This window comes from Lithobates pipiens, unplaced genomic scaffold (assembly GCF_037356315.1).
Source record: "Lithobates pipiens isolate NorthernLeopardFrog02 unplaced genomic scaffold, aLitPip1_a1.2 Scaffold_19, whole genome shotgun sequence".
Classification (NCBI taxonomy): domain Eukaryota; kingdom Metazoa; phylum Chordata; class Amphibia; order Anura; family Ranidae; genus Lithobates; species Lithobates pipiens.
This window is the reverse complement of record NW_027507764.1, coordinates 468,207,338-468,232,319: the sequence shown is the minus strand read 5'-3', so window position 1 is coordinate 468,232,319 and position 24,982 is coordinate 468,207,338. Positions and strand designations below refer to the sequence as shown.

General features: G+C 40.2%; 1 protein-coding gene across 4 annotated transcripts in view; it reads left to right on the top strand.

Annotated features, from left to right (window-relative positions):
* Nucleotides 1-24,982, top strand: part of NCOA2 (nuclear receptor coactivator 2) — a 347,064-nt gene that overhangs the window by 255,113 nt on the left and 66,969 nt on the right. For all 4 annotated transcript variants that reach the window (XM_077492850.1, XM_077492851.1, XM_077492852.1 and 1 more), the window contains 6 exons: nucleotides 2,949-3,052; nucleotides 14,242-14,419; nucleotides 18,783-18,953; nucleotides 20,829-20,930; nucleotides 21,043-21,183; nucleotides 22,257-22,404. In XM_077492850.1, coding sequence (XP_077348976.1) covers nucleotides 2,949-3,052; nucleotides 14,242-14,419; nucleotides 18,783-18,953; nucleotides 20,829-20,930; nucleotides 21,043-21,183; nucleotides 22,257-22,404 — 844 coding nt within the window. The remainder of the gene's footprint in view (nucleotides 1-2,948; nucleotides 3,053-14,241; nucleotides 14,420-18,782; nucleotides 18,954-20,828; nucleotides 20,931-21,042; nucleotides 21,184-22,256; nucleotides 22,405-24,982) is intronic.

The following is a 24,982-nucleotide window of genomic DNA, read 5'->3' as shown; positions in this document are numbered from 1 at the left end:
GAAAGGCAGGGGAAAATATGTTCTTGCCACGTACTGGAAATGATTTAACATAATTAGCTTAGTCTTTTGAAGAACCCTACAAAGCTCCAATGTATGTTCAGGCCTCTCCATGCCTACATTACTGTAGCATAGGTCTGCTTACAAAAGGTCGGATTGAGTTTGAAATCTGGGATAAGATTCAAATGAAAGGGCAGAAATCCCCCGGTGCTGATTTTACTAGAGAGCAGTAGGAAATGTCTGTTTGCTCTTACATTTGCCAGATTAAAGCACATATTTGGTGTGTGAGCCGTAAGGCTGCTGAACATTGAAGTCTTCCCCCTGCCTTGCAGAGAGTTCATATTGATGTGGTGATTGTGAACTATTTGTGGAATGCAGTCGTCTTCTACCTCTAAATTTGAAGAGCTCGTCTTAGCTGCGGTGACTATGTCAATTTATACAGTGTGCCTTTTAAAAGCCAAAAAAAGTGGGCTTTACAAGTCATAGCATAGCAATAATTAATTGGGGTAATTGTGTTGATCCATTATGTAATATTGTACTAACCCCGTTATGGCAACCAGTTAAGGACTTTCTCACTTTAAGCATAAAACACTCTGTCCCAGCTTAGGATAGATTATTGTAGAAGCACAAAGGGTCCTGTTGTGTAGTAGTAGTAGTAGTAGTAGACCCATTATTCCATTCCATGGTCAACTTCTCCGTAAAGTGGAAACTGTTTTAAAGGCATTCTCCAACGAAACAAGAAGAAATAGAAATTGAATCGCTTCATGGCTTTTTATATCTTTTGGAAGTCCAGTCTCAAGTGTTCTGTTCCCGATTTTTTTTTTTTTTTTTTTTTTTTTTTTCTTTTCTTTTCTTTTCTTCCATTCCCTGATTTTTTTAAAAAGGGGCTTCAACTTTTATGGAGGAGGTGGAGTTCTGGCCACCAGGACATTCCACGATAAGCTCTAAAGCCATGGTCAACTTCTCCGTAAAGTGGAAACTGTTTTTAAAGGCATTCTCCAACGAAACCTGAAGATAAAAGCAAACTGTGCAGCTCTGATTACCTTAAGATATATGGGCATTATTAACTTTGGTCAAAGCCACACAGTTTTTTTTTTTTTGCTCTACATGCGCACTTAACTAGCATAAGCATTTTTTTTTTAAAGGTGCACTAACCTTTTAAAATGGCCAGTAGGAACCAGTTCCATTGGATGCATTTTGCACAGAGCACGGCGCTTTCGCAAAGCATATACAACACAATTTGTGCTTGCCATATCACTTTCTCAACGAACATTATTATACAGGATCTATATAGCGCCAGCAGTTTACACAGCGCTTTACAACGTAAACCTTCTTTGACAAAGCTCTGTGCCTAGGACAACACGTGTTAGGACTTGTTTCTGCTGGCTGCTTTATTAAAGGAAGAATATTTGTGCAGCGTTGCTGCTGGAAAAATTGATTTAAAAATAGTTTAAGTTTTGCTATTGTTGACCAAGCTATAATTCATAAACGTGAATATGATTCCAAATATTGTCTACGTTTAAGACAAATGTGCACAAAATACCGGAACTGCCCAGTTTTCTACTTTGATTCAAAATGCTGCCTTCCCAGGGTGCTCTTGTTGTACCTTACCAGGGTGCATGTACTAGAACTTTATTTTGGGTGATTACCACATTAAACAAGTGTAATAATTTTATGTTGCGGGTATCTACTCATTAGCACAAAATTTGGCGCTCTGGCTGGTGTTGGTTTGTCTCTTTAAGCGGAGAGTTAGTTTAATTGAAAAAGTGTTACTAAACCCAGGACCCTGCATTCATTTTATCTGGTCCCCACAGAACACGGAAATGCATTCGTTTTAGTAATTATAAACTGCTAAATACCTTTTCTCATCAGCCGTATATAGCAGTCTTGTGACTTCTATCAGTGTCTGGTTAAAGCTTGTAGGAGGAATTTTCATTCTACTATTGCTGCCTACAAGGCTGCCTCTGTCTGGACAGTGCGGATTTGGCCCTGTGCTGATTACATGTCCTCTCCCAAGAAAAAAAAACACACACACCAAACTGAGCATGTGCAGCTTGTCCCCTAGCCTCTGTCTTATCAGGTGATAGATTGGAGACAGTGGAAGAAGGGGAGGATCGTAGAAGGCAGGATCAAACGGCCTTTTTTACACAATGCGGAGGATTAACCCCTTAGTCTGCACCATGAGTATAACCAGCATGCTTTACTGCATATACAGACTGATTTTACTGTTGTGGTAACACTTTAAGTTCTGTTGATCGGAAATAAAGCATAAGCTGTGCTTAACAAGAATCTGGCCGCTTGTTGTGATAAAAGACCGTGTCACATCTGGTTAGCAGTTAATATCTGTAAATGCCTAGAGCATCTGCTTATTTACTAAACAGCTCAAAATCCGTCCAGAACAAGTGATACAAGCAGAGGTATATAAAAGCTGAGAGTTATTTTAATCATACAGAAACCTCTATGGGATGATGTTTCAAGCTATTTGGGAATCTCAGGAATGTCCCTTGCTTGTAAACGTTGGCTTTGGCGAGCAAAAATGCCAAGTCCACTCTAAGGTAGTGTTTGGCAGCAAAGCCGTGCTATTCGTGTGGATAAACGTGAACATGAAATGACTCTCTTCATAGCCGTCCTGTGACTAAGCACAAATATGGAAAACACCCTGGAAATTATAGCATATCTTTTAAAATGTACCCATCGCCTACACACAGTAGCAGAAGTCATGAAATGAAATATGTGAAGTTGAAGTTTATTGGTCAGGTTTCAGTGATCTTTCTAAAGCCCCCGTAGCATCAGCTGCTGTGAATCGAGCAATGCACACATTTCTAGCGATAGACTTCTTCTAATGGCTGCCTCTGTCTGGTATTGCTAAGTATAGTTCTAGGGTATGTATACAAGCATCTCCTGGGTATTACGTACTGTGTAATGTTTTATTTTATTTTTTTCTGTTACAGAAAAAGCAGCAGCTGCAAATGAGGATGAAGTTCAGAAAGCAGACATATCCTCTACAGGCCAAAGTGTCATAGACAAGGATACACTTGGACCCATGATGCTGGAGGTATGTGTATTTTCTTGTTACCTATACAACAGTCAGGTCAGATACTTGTGCATTGTTTTTTTTTATTTTTTTATTTCACATTGCATTCACACCCACTTGCATAATCCTCTCATTAAAAGAGCATTAAGGTTTATCTTGCATTTTATTCCCAATACCTTAACGTATATGTTAGTTATGTTATTGCTTTATCCATTGCAATGTGTTTTGTATGCAGCTGGAAGCAGCTGCTGCAACATTGCGCAATAGCAAAGAGCAACATAAGGCAGGACACAGATTAGACAAGAACAAAGACGCTGAATTCTAGCGTAAGGGTACTGAGCACTTTAAAGGGTTAGTTTACCTTTACCAAAAAAAAAAACTGCCTATGCAGGTAAGAAGCATATACCTCCCAAAGCCTTTCTGAAAAACTCCCAGAGATGACATCTTGCTTTCCTACCTTGATGCTAGGACACTCCCAGCTGTTACTGCTCACCTCCACCATCTCGGGATCCAGCTCTCTCTAATTCTGATCTCTGTGCTGCTGCAGAGGGGATGGTGTACCATGCATGTGTAGGATTTGAGAGCGCTTGCTCCTGTTTTTGGATGCAGTGGCTGGGAGTATCTTAGCAATGTTACAACAAGGATGGGGGGCCCTCTCTGAGTTTTTCTTTCGTGCTTCGGGGGATATGTAAATAGTCTACACCTATCATCAATGATATTATTCAACTTTATTCAAAGCTTGTTCTTACGGAGGTGTATTTTGTGACAAAAGAGCTGCCATCAAAAGTACTTCATCTAACTCTGGCTTGTTTAAATATACACGGTATCTCACAAAAGTGAGTACACCCCTAACATTTTTTTTGTAAATATTTTATTAGATCTTTTCATGTGAGAACACTGAAGAAATGACACTTTGCTACAATGTAAAGTAGTGAGTGTACAGCTTGTATAACAGTGTAGATACTGTGTATATATAAATATGTGATACACCGCTATATTGGCTGACAATATTAGGGATACACTGATATGTTAGCTGAAAAACAAATGGAGTTATTTGCATTTTGCCACAAAAGAAAAAAAATGTTGCGATAATGACATGCTGCATCCCATCGACTTCAATGCCAGATCGCCTCCCATCAAATTCAATGCCAGATCGCCCCTCTTCCCTTCTCTTTCTCTCTCCCTCTCCTTCCCTATAAATCAGCCAGAAATTTATATTGACTGTTTAAAGCTGGCCATAGATTAATCGTTTGGTTTTTCAGTTGGCTGATCAACAAAAAACCCAACAGAGTCCCCATCCACACATTCAAAGTAGAATAGGAAAGTCACCCCCCTGCAATATTGTATTCTGACAGCAGGACTAAAATATACTGGTCAGAATACACTGATCAGTGCTACAGCCGATTAGCTGCATGCCCTGATTCAACACAAATTTTCTTGCAGTCCTGTTTGAGAGAAGTCAATTATTATTAATTCCTCTCAAATGGAAAAAGTCATAGATGGATCGAAATTTCAATGCATCTGTCTCCAGCTTTAGTCCTGTTATGGGCTAACAAGACAGAAGACTTGTGGTGTCAGCCCTGCCCAGTTTTCTTTTGCTAAACTGCCCGGGTCCTACAATAAGAGATCCGACCTGCACAGTTCCAGCTCCAAGGTGCCAGCTCTGCAAGTGGTTCCTACTCTTCTATCTTTAGAACACAAAGGCTAATCATTCTGTAGTCCCAAGATAAGGACTGGGAGGTCTAAATACGCTGTTTGAGATGGCAAAGAAAATGTGTACAGGACAGTTCTGAATTTGACATGATCAACTGTGTTTTTTTTGTTTTGATTTTCTTGGGTGATTATTGAACAGATATAATAAAACGCTTTCAGCCTGGGTTCACACATATGCGATGAAGGAACCAGCGTGATTCCAGCGCCGGTTCCTGCATCCACAGCTGTATGGCTGAACTCGCACTGCGATGTACGCAATCAGCACCGCAGTGCGGGGGCAAATCACATGTGATGTCTGTATTCACAAGTGTGAACCTGGGCTCAATGGTATATTTAACAGAGCAAATAAGAGAAGTTCATTGTTTGGCGTTTATACACTTTAAGGGTCTTCACATAGATGAATATTCGTATTGCATATGAATATTTAATTTTTTTTAGCCAGCTAGGGGAGCTCTTTGGAGTTTGTTGAATGATCTTTCTATAACAGGTGTGCTAATAGCAGACCTAAACCCCCCTTCCGGGCCAGCTTTGGTATATGTAAAGACAGAATTAAAATGATTTAACTAAATGAATGTCTGCATAATTCTTAATGTATTATCCCTCTAAAAACATTACATATATAGGTAGAATATCTGTTTACCTAACAGAAATGCAGAGTGCTTTCTGTCTTTGCTGAACTCCCTCCTGCACTATAGAACACGGCCTCTCCCATACTCTTGTCTCTCCCTTTCTACATACATACATGGATTTCTTTCTCAGCAAAATCATGCTGCTGTCTGGACTCCCAAGAGCCTATTCACACTCTGTGTGTTGGTAGAGGGCTCCTGGGAGACGTAGCTCTGGGGGTATGCCTACGCTAGCAGGGACTGAGCTGCCCCTGAAAGAATCCCACAAGCCTGGTGATGTCATGTTGAGTAATAAAGGCTGGTTCTTGCTACAGTTACAAGGTGAAAGGTTGAATAAATATTTCTGAACTGTGCTCTAGAGGGGAAGAAGCAAGTTTGGGTTAACATTTGGTAATACCTGGACGTGCAATTTTTTTTTTTTAGACATGCTTATTACTGCTGTTTGGAATACCACATTGAAAATATAAGTGTGGAAGTCGCATAATTCAGTAATAACTCAAATCCTTTTACTCACTAAAAAGAACTGTAGTTACCACCTGTAACTCAAATGAGCCACCCCCATATTTTCTTAAGGCCCTGTTTACCTAGGGGCATACCAAAGCATATGCATGTGGAGGGCAGTGTTTACCTGCATGGGCATGCACAGGATTCATGCATCCTCGTACAGGCGGTCTTATTGATGTCAATTGGAACACTGTGCAGCACGGGTAGACGTGTCTCCCAATCTGACATCTGTGTGGGTGCAAAGCCCCAAATGCACACTGTATAAGTTTGGGGCGGTGCACCGGTATGGATGTCAGATTGTAAGAAGTGTCTGTGCAGCTGCTGCATCCCAATTACCGTCATTAATGGGACTGCCTGCAGGGAACACCTGTGGCTCTCTATGCAGATAAATACAGTTCTTCATGATCGTATGCTTTAAGCTCCATTCACACTTGTGAGACTTGTCATATGACTTGGACACACAAAGTCACATGACAAGTCATAGCTCTCATGTATTTCATTGGAAGCTATTCAAATCTATGCAACTTTAAAAAGTATCCTGCACTATTTTAATGCGACTTGCGTGCCATAGATAGCAATGTAAAACATTCAAAAGTCACATCTAAATGTTATCAGCGTCAGTTGTGCAACAGTCAATGCCGAAATCGCATCAGTCTCACCCATCCAAAGTTGCATCAGTCGCAATGAAAAGTTACAATGGAAATCGCACGGTTTTGGAGTTGCACAAGTGTGAATGGAGCCTTAAGCCTTGTACACACGATCAGATTTTCGTCAATTTTTTTGTTGCATGCTAGTCTCATGTCGAAAGTGGAGTGGTTACTCGCCACACGAAACTTATTGTGCAACAGAATTGAACTTCAGAAGTGATGTAATTTGTTGAATTGTTTTGTATGTATTTGGTTTCTGATCTGATTACTCTTAAAAAAAATTTCCCCGCAAAATCTAATGTTGTGTTCACTTACGATTTAAAATTTTATAGCCTGCACATCCAGCTTTTGCTGTACGAAAAATTGGAATCTGCTGTTGAAAGCACTGTACTTACGATCCGAAAATCGGCAGATCGTTCCTCGGACCAAATTTAACTTCCATTTTTTCTTATCGTGTGTACGGGCCTTTAGTATGCATTGTGTGAACAAGGCCTAAATCTCCAATGGTACAATCTCCCTGCCCTAGTTCCTAGCTCTATTCCTGCCCCTTTTTTGGGAGTTCCCAAAGTTTGTGATACTCATTGAATAGGATAAAGCAATGCAACCTTTGTGCTATAAATGAGGAAACTGTGTTTTGTATATAAGACAGCATAGCCATAGAGGGTAAAGAAATCAAAGCCTTCCAATTTAAATCTATGCATAGCACAGTAACGTGCTAAAAACAGAGGTTATTCACTTATCTTCTTCCATCACCTATCTAAAAAAATAAGTTCCTCCATTCATTTCAAGGCAGTGGGCGGAGCAATGCAAGCCATTCCTTTACACACCATCAGCCAGATGCACATCTAGATCCATTGATGTATAGTGCAACATGGCTTCATATTGGAGAGCCATTTGTTCCAAACTGCATGCAGCGGTTGTGGTCATTTTAGCCATCATCAGTGCATTGTATTGAAACTATGGCATCTATGGTGTAGAGCAGGGATTTGCAATAAGCGGACCCACAGCTGTTGCAGAACTACAAGTCCCATGAGGCATAGCAAGACTGACAGCCACAAGCATGACACCCGGAGGCAGAGGCATGATGGGACTTGTAGTTTTGCAACAGCTGGAGGTCCGCTAATTGCTTATCCCTGGCGTAAAGCCTGGACGCCCAATGATAAGGTATAACCATGCAGGTTCTGATTATTTTATAAAGTCAGATGCACACTTTGGATGTTTCATGCATATAAAAGCTCTTTCTGCTGTTCTACACTGAGACAAACATGCCATTAAGCAGAGTTTTAGAAAGAACTTGTAAATTCCCTGCAGTATTCATCATAGGAATGAATCCTTCCAGGTTCCATGGTACTGTGTGATGATTTACACAGCGCTCCTCATTTCCTGTACATCTCACATCAGCCTCTTGTATTGACTGCTTGGCCTGACTTTGTAGATGACGGCTGAGCGTGGTCTCCATCTCCTGAACCATTGTGCCACTTCTGCTGTCTAGATCATCTTGCTGCATGTCAGAAGCTCTTCAATAAGGAAGCATCTGCTATTTAATTGTTCCTTGAAATGTCTGCACTTATGCTTGTCAGAACACAAGTATATAGCAGTTGCCAGGCAACCAGGCATGAACTGCAATTTCTGGCAGTGAAGTAAACATCACATGACTGAGCAGAGATGAAGAACACTTATCTGTGCTTAGTGTGGATTTCTTAGCAATTCATTATATGCTCTTGTACCTGCCCAAGTTAAAGTGGAATTCTATGCCTTTGGTGCATTTGTTCTGTTCTTTGCTTTCTGGCAAAACCAATAAAATAACTCAGGAGTGAGTTAATAACTCCGGACTTTTTTCAGGCTTTGTTTTACTGTTTTCAAAAGTGAATCCTCAGCAGCTGATTTAATTTTCTCCTATTATGTATTTGTTCAATCTGACCTCCAGGCAAATGGACAAATAGACAAATAACACATTTGAGATTTCTAATTTTGTTCAGTCACTCTTCTGACTCTGGCATCCCTGCAAGACAGTACAGCCTGGTCCTGGGGCCACTTGCTGGCTGCTTTCCAGAAATGTGGTCTAGCCAGTCTGGTCCCCATTACAGTCTGTAGATGGACAAGTAGCGGCCACCCCTTTGCTCTCCCCTTCTGTGAGCATTTATTTTCTGTGTTGAACTGTTAAGCCTCATACACACAATTGGATTTTCTGATGGGAATTGTGTGATGTCAGGCTGTTGACGGAAAATCCAACCGTTTGTGCGCTCCATCGAAAACTGTTGGATCGCAGGTTTTAAAAATTTTCGCGGACAAATGTCTGGCGGATTTTCCGACCGTGTGTACACAATGTTGTCGGACCAAAGTACAAACGCGCATGCTCGGAAGCAAGGACGAGCCAGAAGCGGTCGGTCTAAATCTTCAAATGCAGAGCACACTCCCTTCTGATACCGATGGAGTTATTGCAAACACATTTTCAAAGGTTTTTTTTTTTTTTTATCAAGAATATTATCATTATGCTTTTTATTTTATTTTTTTTATTTATTTATTTGGGCAACTTACCACAACACCATTATCCTGTAGTTTTAATATCAAAGATACAACTATGTTGGTGTCCTTTGTCAAGTTTACATTGTATTTTTTTTTAAATGTGACTGCCTACTCCCAAACTGTCATTTTAAAGCGGGAGTCTTTTTTTTTTTTTTTTTTTTTTTTTTGTTTTAAAGCCAGCAGCTACAAATACTGCAGCTGCTGACTTTTAAAATAGTGACATTTACCTGTCCAGCGCGCCCGCGTTGTCGGCACCCGAAGCCGATCTCTCGATCGTCTCTCGGGTGCTGCCGCCGCCATCTTGGGTATGGGAGTCAGGAAGTGGAGCCTTTCGGCTTCATTTCCTGGTTCCCTACTGCGCATGCGCGAGTTGCGCTGCGCAATAAGGATGGACCCGCTGCCTCTGGGATCTGTGCGTTTCCCAGCAGGCAGCGGGGGACTTTCGGAAAGGGGCGTAATCTATGCCCCTTTCCGCAGAGAGCTATCCTGGAAGTGGGTGCAGATACCTGTACTGTACAGGTACCTGCACCCCCCTCCCCCCTGAAAGGTGCCAATTGTGGCGCCGGAGGGGGAGAGGGTTCCGATGAGCGGAAGGTCCACTTTAGGGTGGACCTCCGCTTTAAGTAAAACACATAGCCAAGTATTATTCTACACAATTTTTTTTATTGTGCATTAAAAAAAGAAAACAAATACAATTAGACATGCTATCTGCCAATAGAACTTAACCAAAAAGTGCATTCTATGCATCCAAAAATATAGAAAATATACCAAATCAAATCATTATTCAACCCAAAAAAATGTCAAAGCAATAACTCCAAGGCCAATAATAAATAACACAGTATTTCCCCCCGATTCCACAACATGGCTGGTTGATGAACGACCTTTCAGAAACGAACTGAAAAGCGCAAAATTAAAAGAGGAGTATTTATTATTATTATTGGTACTTTTATAGCGCCATCAATTTATCCAGCACTTTACATATATATTGTACATTTACATCAGTCCCTGCCCTCAAGGCGCTTACAATCTAAGGTCCCTAACTCACATTCATATATTCACATACTAGGGCCAATTTTAGACCTGATCTTTTAGTCATGTCTTTGGAATGTGGGAGGAAACCTGTGTACCCTGGTGAAACCCGCACAGGGAGAACATGCAGATGTGTCATGGTTGGGATTCGAACCGGTGACCCTAGTGCTGCCACACGGAAGTGCTAACCACTTAGCCAATTAGTATTGAACTGAATTGCGTAGTACACCAGTGTTTGAATGGCTCCCCAACACGCCTAATAGGTGGACGTGTATTGCTGTGCAACGCACTGACAGAAAATCTACATTTACCTCTTTTGGTGAATTTTTATTGGTGCCTTAATCCACCATAGTAGTTTAAACAGGCCCTAAATCTAACTCCACACCCATACATACATCAGTTATCACAGGTTCCATTGGAATTTTCAATCGCTTTTGGAGGTCAAGCATTCAGCTAGGCACATCAAAAGCAACCAGAAGTAATGTTATACACTTTTAGGCTGGCCATACATGGTCGAATTTTCTTTTGAAAAGCAGAAAATTTGTGCGTTTTGTGATCCAATGGTGTTGATTTCGAAATTTGACCAACCAAGCCTTCAATTTCACCTCATGTTGCTACAGAAAATAATTTTCGTGACTGGGAATCTTCTTTTCTTTCCAAGGAATTTTTTTTTCTTGCACATGTGTATTTATTTTTCGATTGCATTTCTCGCACGGTTCTCCCATCATTGATAAGAAAATTGTTTGTTTGTTTTTCTAAAAAATTTCCAACCTGTCCGATTTACTCAAATTCCATGGCTGCACCAAAATCGTCCGTTGCTGCAGCCCACTAATAGTGCGAAATACGAACGAAAATTCTTAGATAAGATTTTCGAAAGAAAATTCTTTTTCGAAATTCGACCCATGTATGGCCTTGCCTAATGTTAGCCATATACGGTTTGAATTTCGAAAATCGACTCTAAGATTTTTCGTACGAATTTCACACCATCAGTGGGCTGCAGCAACAGCCGATTTTGGCGCAGCCATGCAATTTGAGTAATCTGACATATTGGACATTTTTTGAAAAACAAATGATTTTCTAATCGATGAGAAATGTAATAAGAAAAGAAAATTTATGGGAAAGAAAAGATTCCTGGCCACAAAAATTTTCTGTAGCAACATGAGGTGAAATTGAAGGCTGTTTCGGCCAAATGTTGAAAATCAATGGTGGCATCATCGGATCACAAAAAAACAAAAACAAACGTTCTGATTTTTAAAAGAAAATTCTTTCGAAATTCGACCATGTGTGGCCTGCATTAGAGTCTAATTCTATTGGGTTTTTTAACCACCCAAATTTACAGCTGGAGTTCTGATTGAAAGTTGTTTACAGGAAAATGTTTTTGGTTGAATGTTCCTATTTACAGTAGAAGATCAAATAGTTGAGTATACTAAACAATCTAGGACCACTTTCACAACACTCAAGTCTGTCACTCTGACCAGTTGTTGTTTTTGTTCAATTTATTAAAAAAAAGAATATTGGAAAATGATTGAGAAATCCCCAGGCCCAGCTTGGTTTCTCTTACAGCTGATAGATCTCTAAATATTGGCAGCTTGGAGGTTCCTACTCTGGAGCAATAACTAATGTGATCTGTTCCTGGGTTCCTCGTCAGTCCCAGCAGGAGTTCTTTATCATCTGCTTTCTCTGTGTGGGCTCCAAGTAAAGTTCTGAGTATAATATATTCAGTCCATGTGTTTTGAAGCATATGTAGATAGATAAACAGATGAATCATGAAATTAAACCCACTTGTGCATCCCAGCACATAATTCATGCATTAAGTTTGGTCTGGAAACCAATTTTTATTTTTATTTTCTAGACTTCTCTCACATAATGCTTGATTAATATTCCTTTATCCATTGCTTAAAGTACAAATAGAGGTGATGGATAGCAGATCTTCATATTACAGGAAAACCTCAGAATACAAATGTATCTCCGGTGATTTACACCTAGATTTTGGTTTTAATTTATGCCGGAATGGCCGTTCTGAATGTTACTCATCAGTTCACATGAGGTTCTGTATGGGGATGGCATTGCATTGTAAGGGATGGCTAGCCTGTTTACACACAATACAGAAACCGTGTAGTACTACAGACTGATTACATTTAATGATAGAAGCCTAGAACTTTGTGTCACTCTAAATGGGCAAAGGTGGATTGCTAGATTCATATTGATTCTTTGATGTGATGTTTTGCATAGAGATTAGAAAGGAAAACTATTCTGTCATTTTCATTGAGTGCACAGTTTGTCCACATTTTTTACATGCCTTATTTTAGATGTTTAGGAGTGGATGTCTTTCCTTTTCCAACAATCGAAATGATTGTGTAATCTGCATGGTAGCTGTACAACTGCAGAGATAGCATTATGGTAAAAGACATATAAGTAGTGTATAATTTTATATTTAGTTGGACTTTAAACACACTTGGGACAAGAACAGTATCAAAGCACAATCATTGTCGCACTACTAAGCAAAATACAATATGTGTATTTGGTAAGCAAATATGCCTGCTCCATTTACATTGGAAACTTGACTTGGATTTGTTTAGTTTAAACTTTAACATTTACCTTATAGCAACCCTCAAGACCATAATGGTGCTGAATGTTTTTTTACCTTCATGCGTTCTGAGCCATGGGCTCCTGCTGCTTTCAATCACAGCCAGTGAGGAAGGAGTCTTATGGACACTCAGAGCAGGGCTCAGGAGCGAGCATGCACAAGTGCCTCCATAGCAAGCAACTTACCATGGAGGCACTCTGAGAAGGGGAGGACATGAGAAGAGGAGGAGAATCAGAGCTGCTCTGTGTAAGCCGATTGCACAGAGCGGGTTTAAAAAAAAAAAAAAAAAAATCTCTTTAATGTCACTTTAAATCTTCAGCTGTCTAGTATAAAAGGCACCTTCAGTATCTTGCGATGGCGCAATCTTGATACCCAAAATCTTGGTGGCTTAAGGGTGGGTATAGACGGATCAACATTTAGCCTATTCAGCAGGGAGCAGCTGATTTTTGATCTGTGTGTGGTCCTCCAAGCTCAATCGAAGTTGATCAGCTACACTGGAAATATTTAATTGATCAGCAGCTGCAGCCAGTGGTCAGTGTATTCTGACGATGGAGAGTCCTGCTGTCAGTATACAATGTTGCAGTGGTGAGGATTCCTCAATCCATCTCACTTGTGTGGATGGGGGAATCTGTCTTATTTTTTTTCCTCTTTCTTCGATCAGCCCACAAGCTGAACAGAAAAACTGAACAGTGTTTACACAGCTTTGTTGAAAACTCCATTCCTGACCTCCACAGGCTTCAGTGCTTATACAATTGAACACCTAAGACACCTCTGATTTCAGGTACAATTGTAATGCAGTCAGTAAGTGACACACTATTATTCAAACAATATAGTTTACTTCACACAGATCATTGCCTACTGTATTTTGAGAGAAACGGCCTGTCCTACGCTTGCTGATAATTTCAGCTTGGTATTGTCAATGCTGAACTAAGAGCCCTTTCACAATGACAGCGCGGGGGCGTCAGTGCTAAAGCGCCACTAGTTTTAGAGGCGCTTTTTGGGCGCTAGCGGGGTACATTTAACCCCCCCGCTAGCAGGCGAATTTATGGTTCAACACGCAGCTGCTATGGCACTTCAGCAGCACTGCCCATTGATTTCAAGGGGTAGGGACGCTTTAGGAGCGGTGTATACACCGCTCCTAAAGCGCCTCAAACATTCTGCTTGCAGGACATTTTTTGATGTCCTACCAGCACACAGCGCCCCAGTGTGAAAGCCTGAGAATTGCAGATGAGGCATTTTTCAGGCGCTTTACAGGTGCCATTTTTAGTGCTAAAGCGTCTGAAAAATGCCTCCAGTGCGAAAGGGGTCTTTATAGTATGGTCCAATTGTGACGGACTTCCTGGTGTGTTGGTCATGTAATATCAGCAAGATCCCTCCTCCCTGTGATGTATGTTGTACTCGCTGACAAAATACCAATAATTTATTTTTGTTATTGCATAGAGAATACAAAGTGAGACTCAAAACTGAACAGTCTACATAGCTTACATATTTGTTTCTGTGCTGGTGATCCAATCTTGTTTTGTGTGGGGTTAAATGGCGGGCATTCTGTAATGTATTGTACATTTTCTCTTTCTCCAGGCCCTGGATGGGTTCTTCTTTGTGGTGAACCGTGACGGGAACGTGGTATTTGTCTCTGAGAATGTGACTCAGTATCTCCGGTACAACCAAGAAGAGCTAATGAATACCAGTGTATATAACATTCTTCATGTTGGAGATCACAACGAGTTAATCAAAAATCTGCTGCCAAAGTCTTTAGGTAACAGAGTTTTTTTTTTTAGTTTTCATTGAAAAGCTGCTGCTGTGTCAGTGGTGATGAACATGGCTTGCAGCTCTTGTAGTTACAGACCTTGCTTGAAATAGCAGTGGGCCATGCGGAGACCATCTGTTGCTATAGGCCGGTTATTCTTTTACCCTGCCATTTATTAATACAAAGACTTGGGATGTACAGTGTTCTTTCTACCAGATTTAATTTTATCAGTGGGGTACATATATGGGTTGAAGGCTCATTCCCTTAAATTGGGAGAAAAGAGGGACTTTTGTTTTTCCAGTCTTTTTCCATGTTCTGTTCTATAAGGAGCACTTCTCACACTCTCAAGTGCTTATTATCTCTCTGTAGTTATCTTCTACACAGCCAGATTATCACACACCATGTTCAAATTGGTCACATAGCTTGCCTTTATTAGGCCTTGTATGGCCATCCTTAAAGTGTTACTAAACCCAGGAGCCTGCATTCACTATATCTGGTCTCCCACACTACGCAGAACATGGAAATGCAATTATTTTAGTAAATATAAACTGCTCAATACCTTTTCTCACCAGCAGTTAGTCTTGTGACTTCTATCAAGGTGAACTTAGCCTTTAATTTCCCCAGAAAGCACCAGCTATCTGGGGATATCACTGTCATTAGATAGTCAGCCATATCAGGGGACACTCCTAATATCTGTTGGGGTTTCTAGGGTCAGTACAGTTCTCCAGAGAGGGGCTCTCTGGCCAGAAGTGCCTGATTTTTCTTCTTTTTTTTTTTTTTTCATTTCAAGGAGTGTGGCGAATAGGGCGCTCTGGATAACATGGAGACTTTAACAAACAGTACATGACTGGCTCATGAGATGTAATTGATGCACCACAGCAGCATTTAAGAAGAGGAAAGCACTCTCTATAGGAAAAACAAAGTAGAAAAGAAGGAGCTCCTAAGTGCAGTGAAAAAAAAAATCTTTAATGACAAGGTAGGGTTAAAAATACTTACAAGATGGAAGTAAAAAACGGGCATATCAATGAATCCATAACATCCAGCGGAATGCCTCCTTAGGGGTGGGACAGATGGGTAGGAAGTGGGTGGGACTGATAATGACTGCCATATCATTAGATGGCAGTATGTAATGGAATAAAATGCAGTAAAAATAAATAAATAATCCATTACTGCCATCTAATGATATGGCAGTCATCATCAGTCCCGCCCACCCCTGACTCTCATATATACCCCTTCCCCTTGCATTACTCCATTGGTTTGGAGGGACTGGGGGCGTGCTCCGAAACATGTACCGTGCACTCTGACGTCATTTCCGGGTTGCCTGGATTCCATGCTGGTACTCCTGACAGCACAGCTCTCCATCTTGGATCAGAGAGACAGCGTTTCCCACCGCTAATCAGCTGGAACTTCCACCTGCCGCTGTTCTTACTCCCAGGAGGCATCCCGCTGGGTGTTATGGATTCATTGATATGCCTGTTTTTCACTTTCATCTTGTAAGTGTTTTTAACCCTTCCTTGTCATTAAAGTGTTTTATCACTGCACTTAGAAGCGCCTTCTTCTCTGCTTTGTTTTTTTTTTTTTATCTTTAGCTGTGAAAAATTATTAAACGTCTGTCCAATCTAGCTATGATTTCTGAATGTACAGTTTCAAACCTTAGTCAAATTTTCATCCCTGATCTGTAGAATACTTTATTTTAAATTATAGCTTGAGGTAGTTTGAGAGGGAGGAATAGGTAAATGTTATGACCTGGACTGGCTGGGTGGATGGGCTACAGGTTTATCCCTGTGGTCTGGGACACACCAGCGGCTGCGTTGGAACACAGCCACGGGAGGAAGTCGATAGTACCGATCACAGCACATCATGCTGTTTAAATTTTTTAGAAAACAAACTTTTTTGAAATGTCATACAGTAACATTTTATTACGTTTTGTTAGCTGCAGTGCAATTTGAGGCAGTGGATGCTATTGCACTGAAGAAAAAGTCGTGCATGTAGTATTTTTATTTTCAGAGCACACTATAAGCCAGATGAGGCATTTTGCCTTGTCTTGCGGTGGGGCTGCAATGCAGCCCTGCCTCACATGATGTGAATAAGCCCAGAGTATTTTTTTGCATACAAGTACAATTCCAGCTAAAACTCTTGTGCAGGGGGTTGATAAGTTAGAAGAAACTATATTTGGAATTGTGGGGTGATTTCTCCTTATTTCCTGTTTTTGACAACCGTTACCTCAATAAAGTGTGTGGGGAAATCTCACTATGCATTATGTTTTTGTGCAGTTTTCCAAAACTATATATGAGGTAAAACCTAAACACTTTCAATTTGCATGCAATCAGACAGGCCCTTACACTACATAATTGAAGGTAAAGCTAAAGGAAATTAAATAAGAAAATTGTATAATGTATGGCCATCTTTACACTCCACTGTTTTTAATAGTAGGGTGGGAGCAGACAATAAATTACTCTGGGTGTCTAGTTTAGGAAATCAGATCATTTGATTGTTGGTGGCCCTCCCAACTTCAAATACTGAGACAAAAAATAATGGGTTATAATTCGAGATGTCAGCAGCTGTGCAATTTATAACTATAAAAAAGATTGTTTAGACTAAAATTCTTCTTTAAAAATAAATCGACTTTATTTGAAAATCCGAAGTGTTGTCTCTTGACGAGAGATCGTGTAAAATCTGTAGTCTTTTGATGCTTTTAGTCACGTTGACTGATTTCAACATGGATCTATCCACCAGAATAAATGTAGCATGCATGTTGTCTTTGTGTTCTGCTCTTTTGCTTGTGATAATTTTCTGTGTTTAACAAGTTATGCATGAAACTGTTTGGGTTTCTCAATAATTAGATGAAATTCCACCGGATATAAACATCATAAAACATCAAAATGTTTTTTCAGTTCTTGTTCTCTTTCCTTACCTCCTTCCACTTTCATACTCCACAATCTCCTGGCCTCCCTCTAGAACAAGCTGGGGGAAATCACACAGTGCAAGATAAGTAGGAGGCATCAGGTGGTCACCTTGGGAAAATGAACTTGTAACTCTGTATCTTTCTCCTGTTTTTAAACGTGTTGATTGCACTTTGGATTTTTTGTTCTTCCATTCAATGACTAGATGTACTGTGTGCTTCCTCGTATTCATCTTACATGTGTGACTTAGATCTGGTCATGTTTACATTGATCTCTGCAGAACCCTTATATTGTAGTACTAGCATTTATTGGAATGTTGAGCAGTCTTTAAAGTGGACTTTTACTCAGATAATTTAAAACTATTCTAAAAATCAAGATGTGATGCTTTTAAATTAGTAATGATAGAAGGACTGAAATATTTAGCTTTAATGGAGAAAACGCTTCTCCAGGCTCCCTCCAGTGCTGGCCATGTTCTTGCCTTCAAGAAAAATCTCATGATGGACACCTAAGCTTTTTTTTGTAAAAGCTGCATTGGAGAAAGCTTGGAGCGCTATTTAAGGCGACCATTTCAGCCCATACTTTTTATGCATCCCCTGTATCTCCTTTTATAGCATCTTATTAACATTTAAATATAGGTCTACCTGAAAGGAGAATTGCAGGAAAAAAAAAAAAAAAATATATATATATATATATATATATATATATATACATATACACGCACTATATGGCTGCAGCATTGGTAAGAAGATGCAGCTGCCTCCCCGCCGGCTCTAAGCCCAAGAACTGAGTGGTTACATGACCACTGATCATTCAGTTCTCAGTCTGCTCTGAGAGGAGTGCAGTGACTGTCATACGCCCGCTCTGTGCCCTGCCCCTTCAGCACTCACTGGAGTATGGGGGCACGGTGTCTGGCAGGCTAAGGCTCTCAGCAGCACACTGAGAAGCCTAGCCAGCTACCGGTCAGGCATCTACATGGATTCTGACATTGTTGCCAGGATATATTCAGACTGGAGCAGCTTTGTGACATTGACCGATAGTGGCTGATTCTGGGTCACAGGAGTGCAAAAGTAAGTGCACATCTCTGACCCACATGAGAAGTAGGACCAAGCCAAACAAGCCTTTGGTCCATTTCCTGGACTGCTACACTGTGTGGGCACTGACGGCTAAATCTCTCATGGAGGGAAGTACAATAGGGGTGGGAAGGATTTTCAGTGTTGGTTCATCTTTTCATTTTTTCTGAAAAGATGAACTTGCACCTACTACTACTAAAAGTGCATCTTTAAGTATGTGTCGTAACTAATCTAGGACAACTGGACAAGGATCTGAAAGTACCAGGGAAAAGCGTGTTGATGCTGTTGTAGTGCCATGTTGCCCACTTCTACTATACTATTATAAAGCCTGTATTTTCAATATAACCTATTCATTTTCTTATGTTTAAAATAATTTCAATAACTTGCTCTTCTCTACAGTGAATGGGGGACCTAGACGTAATAGCCATACTTTTAATTGCCGTATGCTGGTGAAGCCAATGACTGAGTGTGAAGAGGAGAACCATGATGGACAGGAAACGCACCAGAAATATGAAACTATGCAGTGCTTTGCTGTATCCCAACCAAAGTCCATTAAAGAGGAAGGAGAAGGTACGGACATTATCTCACTCTTATGAGATAAGCAATTAACAGCCGTTTTGTTTTGCGCAGTCTACATGTTTTGTTTTTCTGAAATATCTTCTAACTGTAACTTGTGAACCATGTGTGATATACATCAAAAGCATTAACTGGTAATACTGTACACAACATATACAATGGATCATGTAATAATTATATGCAGACTTTTTGCAGTGTGTAGCTGCTTATACGTTTATTCATGCAGTGTGTGCAAGTAATAATTCTCCTATGACTTGTGATATTAATTCTGAAGGGTTAAAGTCTAGATAACGAGTACTTTTGAGTGACAGATGGAATTATTAAAAAGCTCCCTCCCATACATCCTTCAAATCAGAAAAAGGTGACGGGCTCCAGCTTTGCATGAAATTTATATATTAACCCTGTGAAAGATCGGCACGTCAATGGCAGCCCAAAGTGTGCTTCCTGTCCAAAACTAATGGTTTAAACATATTCACTTAGGCCTGGTTCACACCTATGCATTTTTGGTGATTTTTTTTTTTTTTTAGAAATACACTACGGTCCATTAAATAGGGTTTCCTATGGGACACGTTCACAGCTATGCTTTTTTTTTTTTTTTTTTTTGTTCAGCTGCTGCATTTTTGGAAAGGGTCAGGGGCTTCTTTTTGCATTTAAAAAAAAAAAAAAAAAAAAAAAAGCTCTGCAGAAATTGTTTAAAAGCAAACTGCAAAGGTGTGAACCAGACCTTTTTATAGGACAAAGTGGTTCTTTCAGGTGAACCAAAAGTAGGTAAAATTTGAATAACGCTTTACATTCTATGGTTTGTTGTCAGTGTGTTTGGCTGACTGTTGTCCGTGCAGAAGCAAACCCCGTGCGCTCACAGCTTACATTCCTGTGGAGTGACATATGGCAAGCATTTTGTGTGTGTCTAATGTTCAGTACATTGTTCAGAGATCAGATTGTTTCTCAAATAACCAAATTGTTGTCATTGTGGGTACCTTTTTAAATTTTGAAAAAAAAAAAAAAAAACTAGATGCAGTTTGAGATTGAATGTTAAGAAGTGATCACATGTACTCTTCCATCCCAAGTATGTGTTGTCTCTGGCTCATAGCATTTATTCTCATCTGGCATGGATGAGAACAGTTGAGGATTTTTCCTAGCTGGTCCTTTGTTTCACCACATTTTCTTATAAAGTACCTGTAGTCACAGGATGTTCTGTGTGATTTAGCTGATTTTATTTTAATGTCGGTGGGTATTGGTAGACACCCTCACAGTAATCTTTTATCTTGGCGGGCGCATTTGAGCATTTGAAATTAATTTTCATGGTGAAATGCGTCCAGTGCTTTTTATGTGGCTTTTTCCCAACAACATGAACATTAGGCCTGGGTTCACACTATTGCGATGCGGGAACCATTGTGGGTGTCAATACAAAGTTAATGACCCCCCAGATCGGATCGCAGTGCGAACTGTGAAGTTGGACAGGAATTGGATCGCACCCATGCGATCCAATTCTAGTGCGGGGAAAAAGTTCCTGCGAATCCAGTGCAAGTTCAACCATCCGTATGGCTGAATTCGCATTGCACAGAGATTGCATGAGATGTCTGTATTCGCATGTGTGTGAACCCAGGCTAAAAGCACCTCAAACTTTCTTTTCTTGTAAAAAAAAAAAAATCAATAAATCCATTCGTAATATCTCAGATTATGGGCACTAATGTGTAGAAAAGTGTTTTATAATCACTTTGTTTTTTGTTCAGCCATATAAACATTTTCTTTATTGCACTAGAATTACTGCCCACCTCTCTAGCTTGCCTATGACCTAAAGCATATTTATCTTTGTAGCTTTTGTGTATATTGTCAGTGTTTTTTAGGCATTATTCTTTTCTCTTGAAGATTTTCAGTCCTGCTTGATTTGTGTGGCGAGAAGAGTACCTATGAAAGAGAGGCCTCCGGTCCCCTCATCAGAAACATTCTCAACACGTCAGGACTTGCAAGGTATAGCTACATCACCATTACCTGCTACTATTTATTCACAACTTTTTTTTTTTTTTCTTCCTACTCTTGAATTGGCTGTATATAATATAATATAATATAATTGTTGTTCCAGGTAAAATAACCTCTCTGGACACTAGCACTATGAGGGCACTAATGAGACCCGGTTGGGAGGATTTGGTGAGGCGATGTATTCAGAGGTTCCATGCTCAACCTGATGGCGAGCTTTCTCTCAGCAAAAGGCATCATCAAGAAGGTATCCATTCTTTCTACAAGGCTTCCACCTGATGTGTCTCAAATCAAACATTGTCTTTATCCTGTAACCATATATTATCTTAAACACATACTTTAGTTCAGAAACCTACAAACTTTATGTGAAAAGTGCCATGCTTGGGGGGCTCAAACCAACAACTCTAGTGCTGCCAAACAGGACTGCTAACCACTTAGCCACAGTGCTGCCCCATATTGACTAACCATGGCAGTGAAGTGCGACAGGGCCTGGAGGACCTGGTGACCAGGAAGGAAAATGTAGTCTAATGTGGCCTCAGTATCGGTGTAGTGGATTGAAGACACCGGTGCCTTTCCAGGCAATCTGTTAGACTAGTAGCTTAAAACAGTACTAAACCCAAAAACAAACATTATTATATATTGCTGTTTACCCTGTGGGGTGGGCTGTTTAGTCCTTAAATGTGGCGGGGGCATTGTGTGTGTGTTTTTTTTTTTTTTTTTTCTCCTCAATAGGAGGTACAACAGAGCCACCCCTTGGACAGCCAGCATTGTCAACCTCTGGAGAAGGGTGGTTTTAAGATGGGCTTGACTAACAAAGTAGATGAAACTTTGATGAATTTAATTACACTGTTTCATTGGTACAAGGAATTCTGTGATTGGTGCTCATGCAAAGCAAGCACCCCCCTGTTTTTACTGGTTTAGTCTAGAGTGGATTAAACCAGCTGCTAAATGTTACCAAGTAACTTTGGTGTGTTTCTTCAATCTGCAGATTTGAATAATAATTTCACATTGCAAGGTTTTAGTGGCACTTCCTCCATTTATAGTAGCAGCCCACATGCCCCTTTTGGGATACTGTCAGTATTGTTTTGTTAAATTTATTCAAAAGCATCAGCTATCTAAGGTTCTTGTGCCATTAATTTACTATTTCAGTTATAAGGACTGCTCCAAGTCCTGCTCACCAAACTCTAGACATGTACAAAACCACTTAAAAAAATAAATACTTATTAAATATTTGACAGTATTTGTACTTATTACTGAGGTGAAGGCCAGGTATGTGAATGTATCTGTTCTAATAGTCCTTGTATTTCTTTGTTTCTTTAGTTCTCAGGCTAGGGCTCGCATTGAGTCCAATATATCGGTTTTCGTTGTCAGACGGCACGATTGTTGCAGCCCAAACAAAGAGCAAGCTCATCCGCTCCCAGAATACGAATGAACCTCAACTTGTGATATCCATACATATGCTTCAAAGGTAAGGGGTACAGTGTTGGGGTTCCTTTAGAGATTTTGAGCTGTTTGTTAGCCACTTCAATAAACCATATCAAATAAAATTGCAAGGACAATACAAACACCCCCAACATTATCATTTTTTGCAAAATATACACCACATATAATCTTTTGCTATGACATTTTGGAAGTTAAGAACATGTTGGCATTAAAGTGGTTAAGGTGTGCTTAGACTTTAAAATTCACCCACTAAAGTCAAGTTTTACGTTATTTGTGGAAGATGTCTTCTCTGAAGGATAAAATTGCATTGCACGGAACTTGCATTTTGTCATGAATAAACCTAAAACACTCCCACAGTCATTGAAGGTCAGTGGCACTTTAAAACTGCCCACTCCCACCCCTCCATCATTGATGGTCAGTGGCACTTTACAACACCCTCCACCATCCATCATTAGTGGTCACTGGTGCTTTAAAACCATTCCAAAACGATCATTGGGGGTCAGTGTCGCTTACATACCCTCCCCCTTGGCTAAATGGTAACTTTCGCTGTGATCTTTGTCCAATCAGGTTCTGGATCAGGCTGCAATCCTCCTTTTTTTTTTTTTTCCTCCTTCCTCTATTGTGTGACAAAGGGGGGTGGGGACTCTCGAATGTAAACACAGGGATTGTTTACATTTCGGATCGCTGTGATAGGCCACCAAAGCAATTACAAGGCACAGAGCCCCTCTTTGCTTTTACTTTTTCCTTCAACATATAGGGTTTTCATTGCCCAGTTTGTGACCGGTTTACTTTTAAATAGTTTGAAAATGAGAGCAGCAGCAGGGAGGGGTCCCCCCCAGCCTGGTAGAATGAACTAAGAGCTCTTTGGGCACTGGGCAGATGTCCAGCTTGCCCCCCTTGCTAATATGCATTTATAGCCCAAGTCTACAGTAATGTAATAGTGTTTTATTAGTCCTGAAGTGTTTACATACCAGAGTGAATTGGCAGTTATTTGCAGCTTGCCTCTACAGATCAGTGTCGGGGTCTCAGATTGATGCCATGTTTTATCGAAATTAATTCTGCAATCTGCTTAGCAAACCAGCTGTTTTCCCAAGACACAGATTCCACCAAGTGTCATTTTAAAACACTCATAGCAAGCAGACTTGTCTCGGCATGTTATTATGATGATATATATATACAGCCCTCGCAAACAGAAAATTGCATTTTAATTTTTTTTTTATAACGTATAAAGCCTGTGTTGTTGGCTGGGGTGGAGTTTTTTGTCCATGTACACAAACATCCTACTTTAGGAGTAACACATTCCAGTATGGGTCATAAAATCCAGTATGCAAACGGTCTGCTCTGATAGCTGATTTATGTAATGATTAGGCCTCAACCAAAATAGAAAAATACTCATTGGCAAGGAGGAGTTTTTATAGGCAAGTATTATGATTGTTGGCTGCTAAAGTGTTAGCAGCCGTCCGTGGACATTTACAATGTGGAGATCTAAAGTTACCATATTTGCAAAACAGGTGTTGTAATGTAGCTGTGTATACCCACATGTAATCTATAGTTAGCCTGGCTCAAGCACAAGATTTCAGCCTTTGGATGATCACTTTAGTGTATATTGGGAATATACCACCGCGTTCACAATTTTATTGTGTTTGCAAAATATTTTATTGATCATGTAAAGCGGAATGCTTTGACCAGTGGTACACAGCCTTCAAGAAACATACCTTGCAAAAATTAGGAGAGACTGCGGGTTCTCAAAATAAACCCATTGTAGTTTCTTACTGCAATAAAGAGTAAACCTTATATGACACAAACACTGGATTGGTTACTTTTCGGCTTTGTTAAAGTGTAGGAAATGGCTTCAAGCCACTTCCTCTTGTGGTTTTTTTTTTTTTTTTTTTCCAGTGCAAGTTTTTAAAAATGAAAAAAGCATAAATAGCTATGAGTACTGGGGGAACTTTTCATACACAAGAGCCATATTGCCATAAACAATATCTTTTTTACCCTATTAAGCCTTTTCCTTGTTTAGTGAGGGACACACATTTTTTAACCTTCAAGTTTTTTTTTTTTCTTCTGCTTTGGGCATGTTGGCCACCGCCAAACAAAAGAATAAACACGTAGGCCCGCCCAGGATAACTCCTTCTACTACCAGCTTTTTTTGCCAGTGTCTTAGGAAGATGGGCATGTTTCATCCGTAGAGGCTAATGCTGTGGAACTGGTTGATGTTATCATCTGCTTGAAGTGTCGCATGGTCATGCTGTGCACTTTTTCCAGTCATAAAGGTCAAGGAAACAAATTTCTGCTCCTACTTGCCTAGAGCCATGTGAAAATGTATGATCTGTGAGCTTGGTCACTTCTGCCCATTCAACCCCCACCTGCCCCGTCTAAGCTTTGCCTCTTACCTTGGGCTTCTAGGTTGCCTTGCAGTCACGTGGTCATGATTATAGACACATCAACCTCTCACTTTGTAAGACCCTTGTACAGCGGGTTTTCTACGTAGCCCTTCCCCTTGTCTATTCCCATGTGACTCCATGGGATCTGGTTCTCTCTCCATTTTACAAACTGCCATTTGAACCCATTACAGACATTCCTGTCTTTTCCTGTCTTTACTC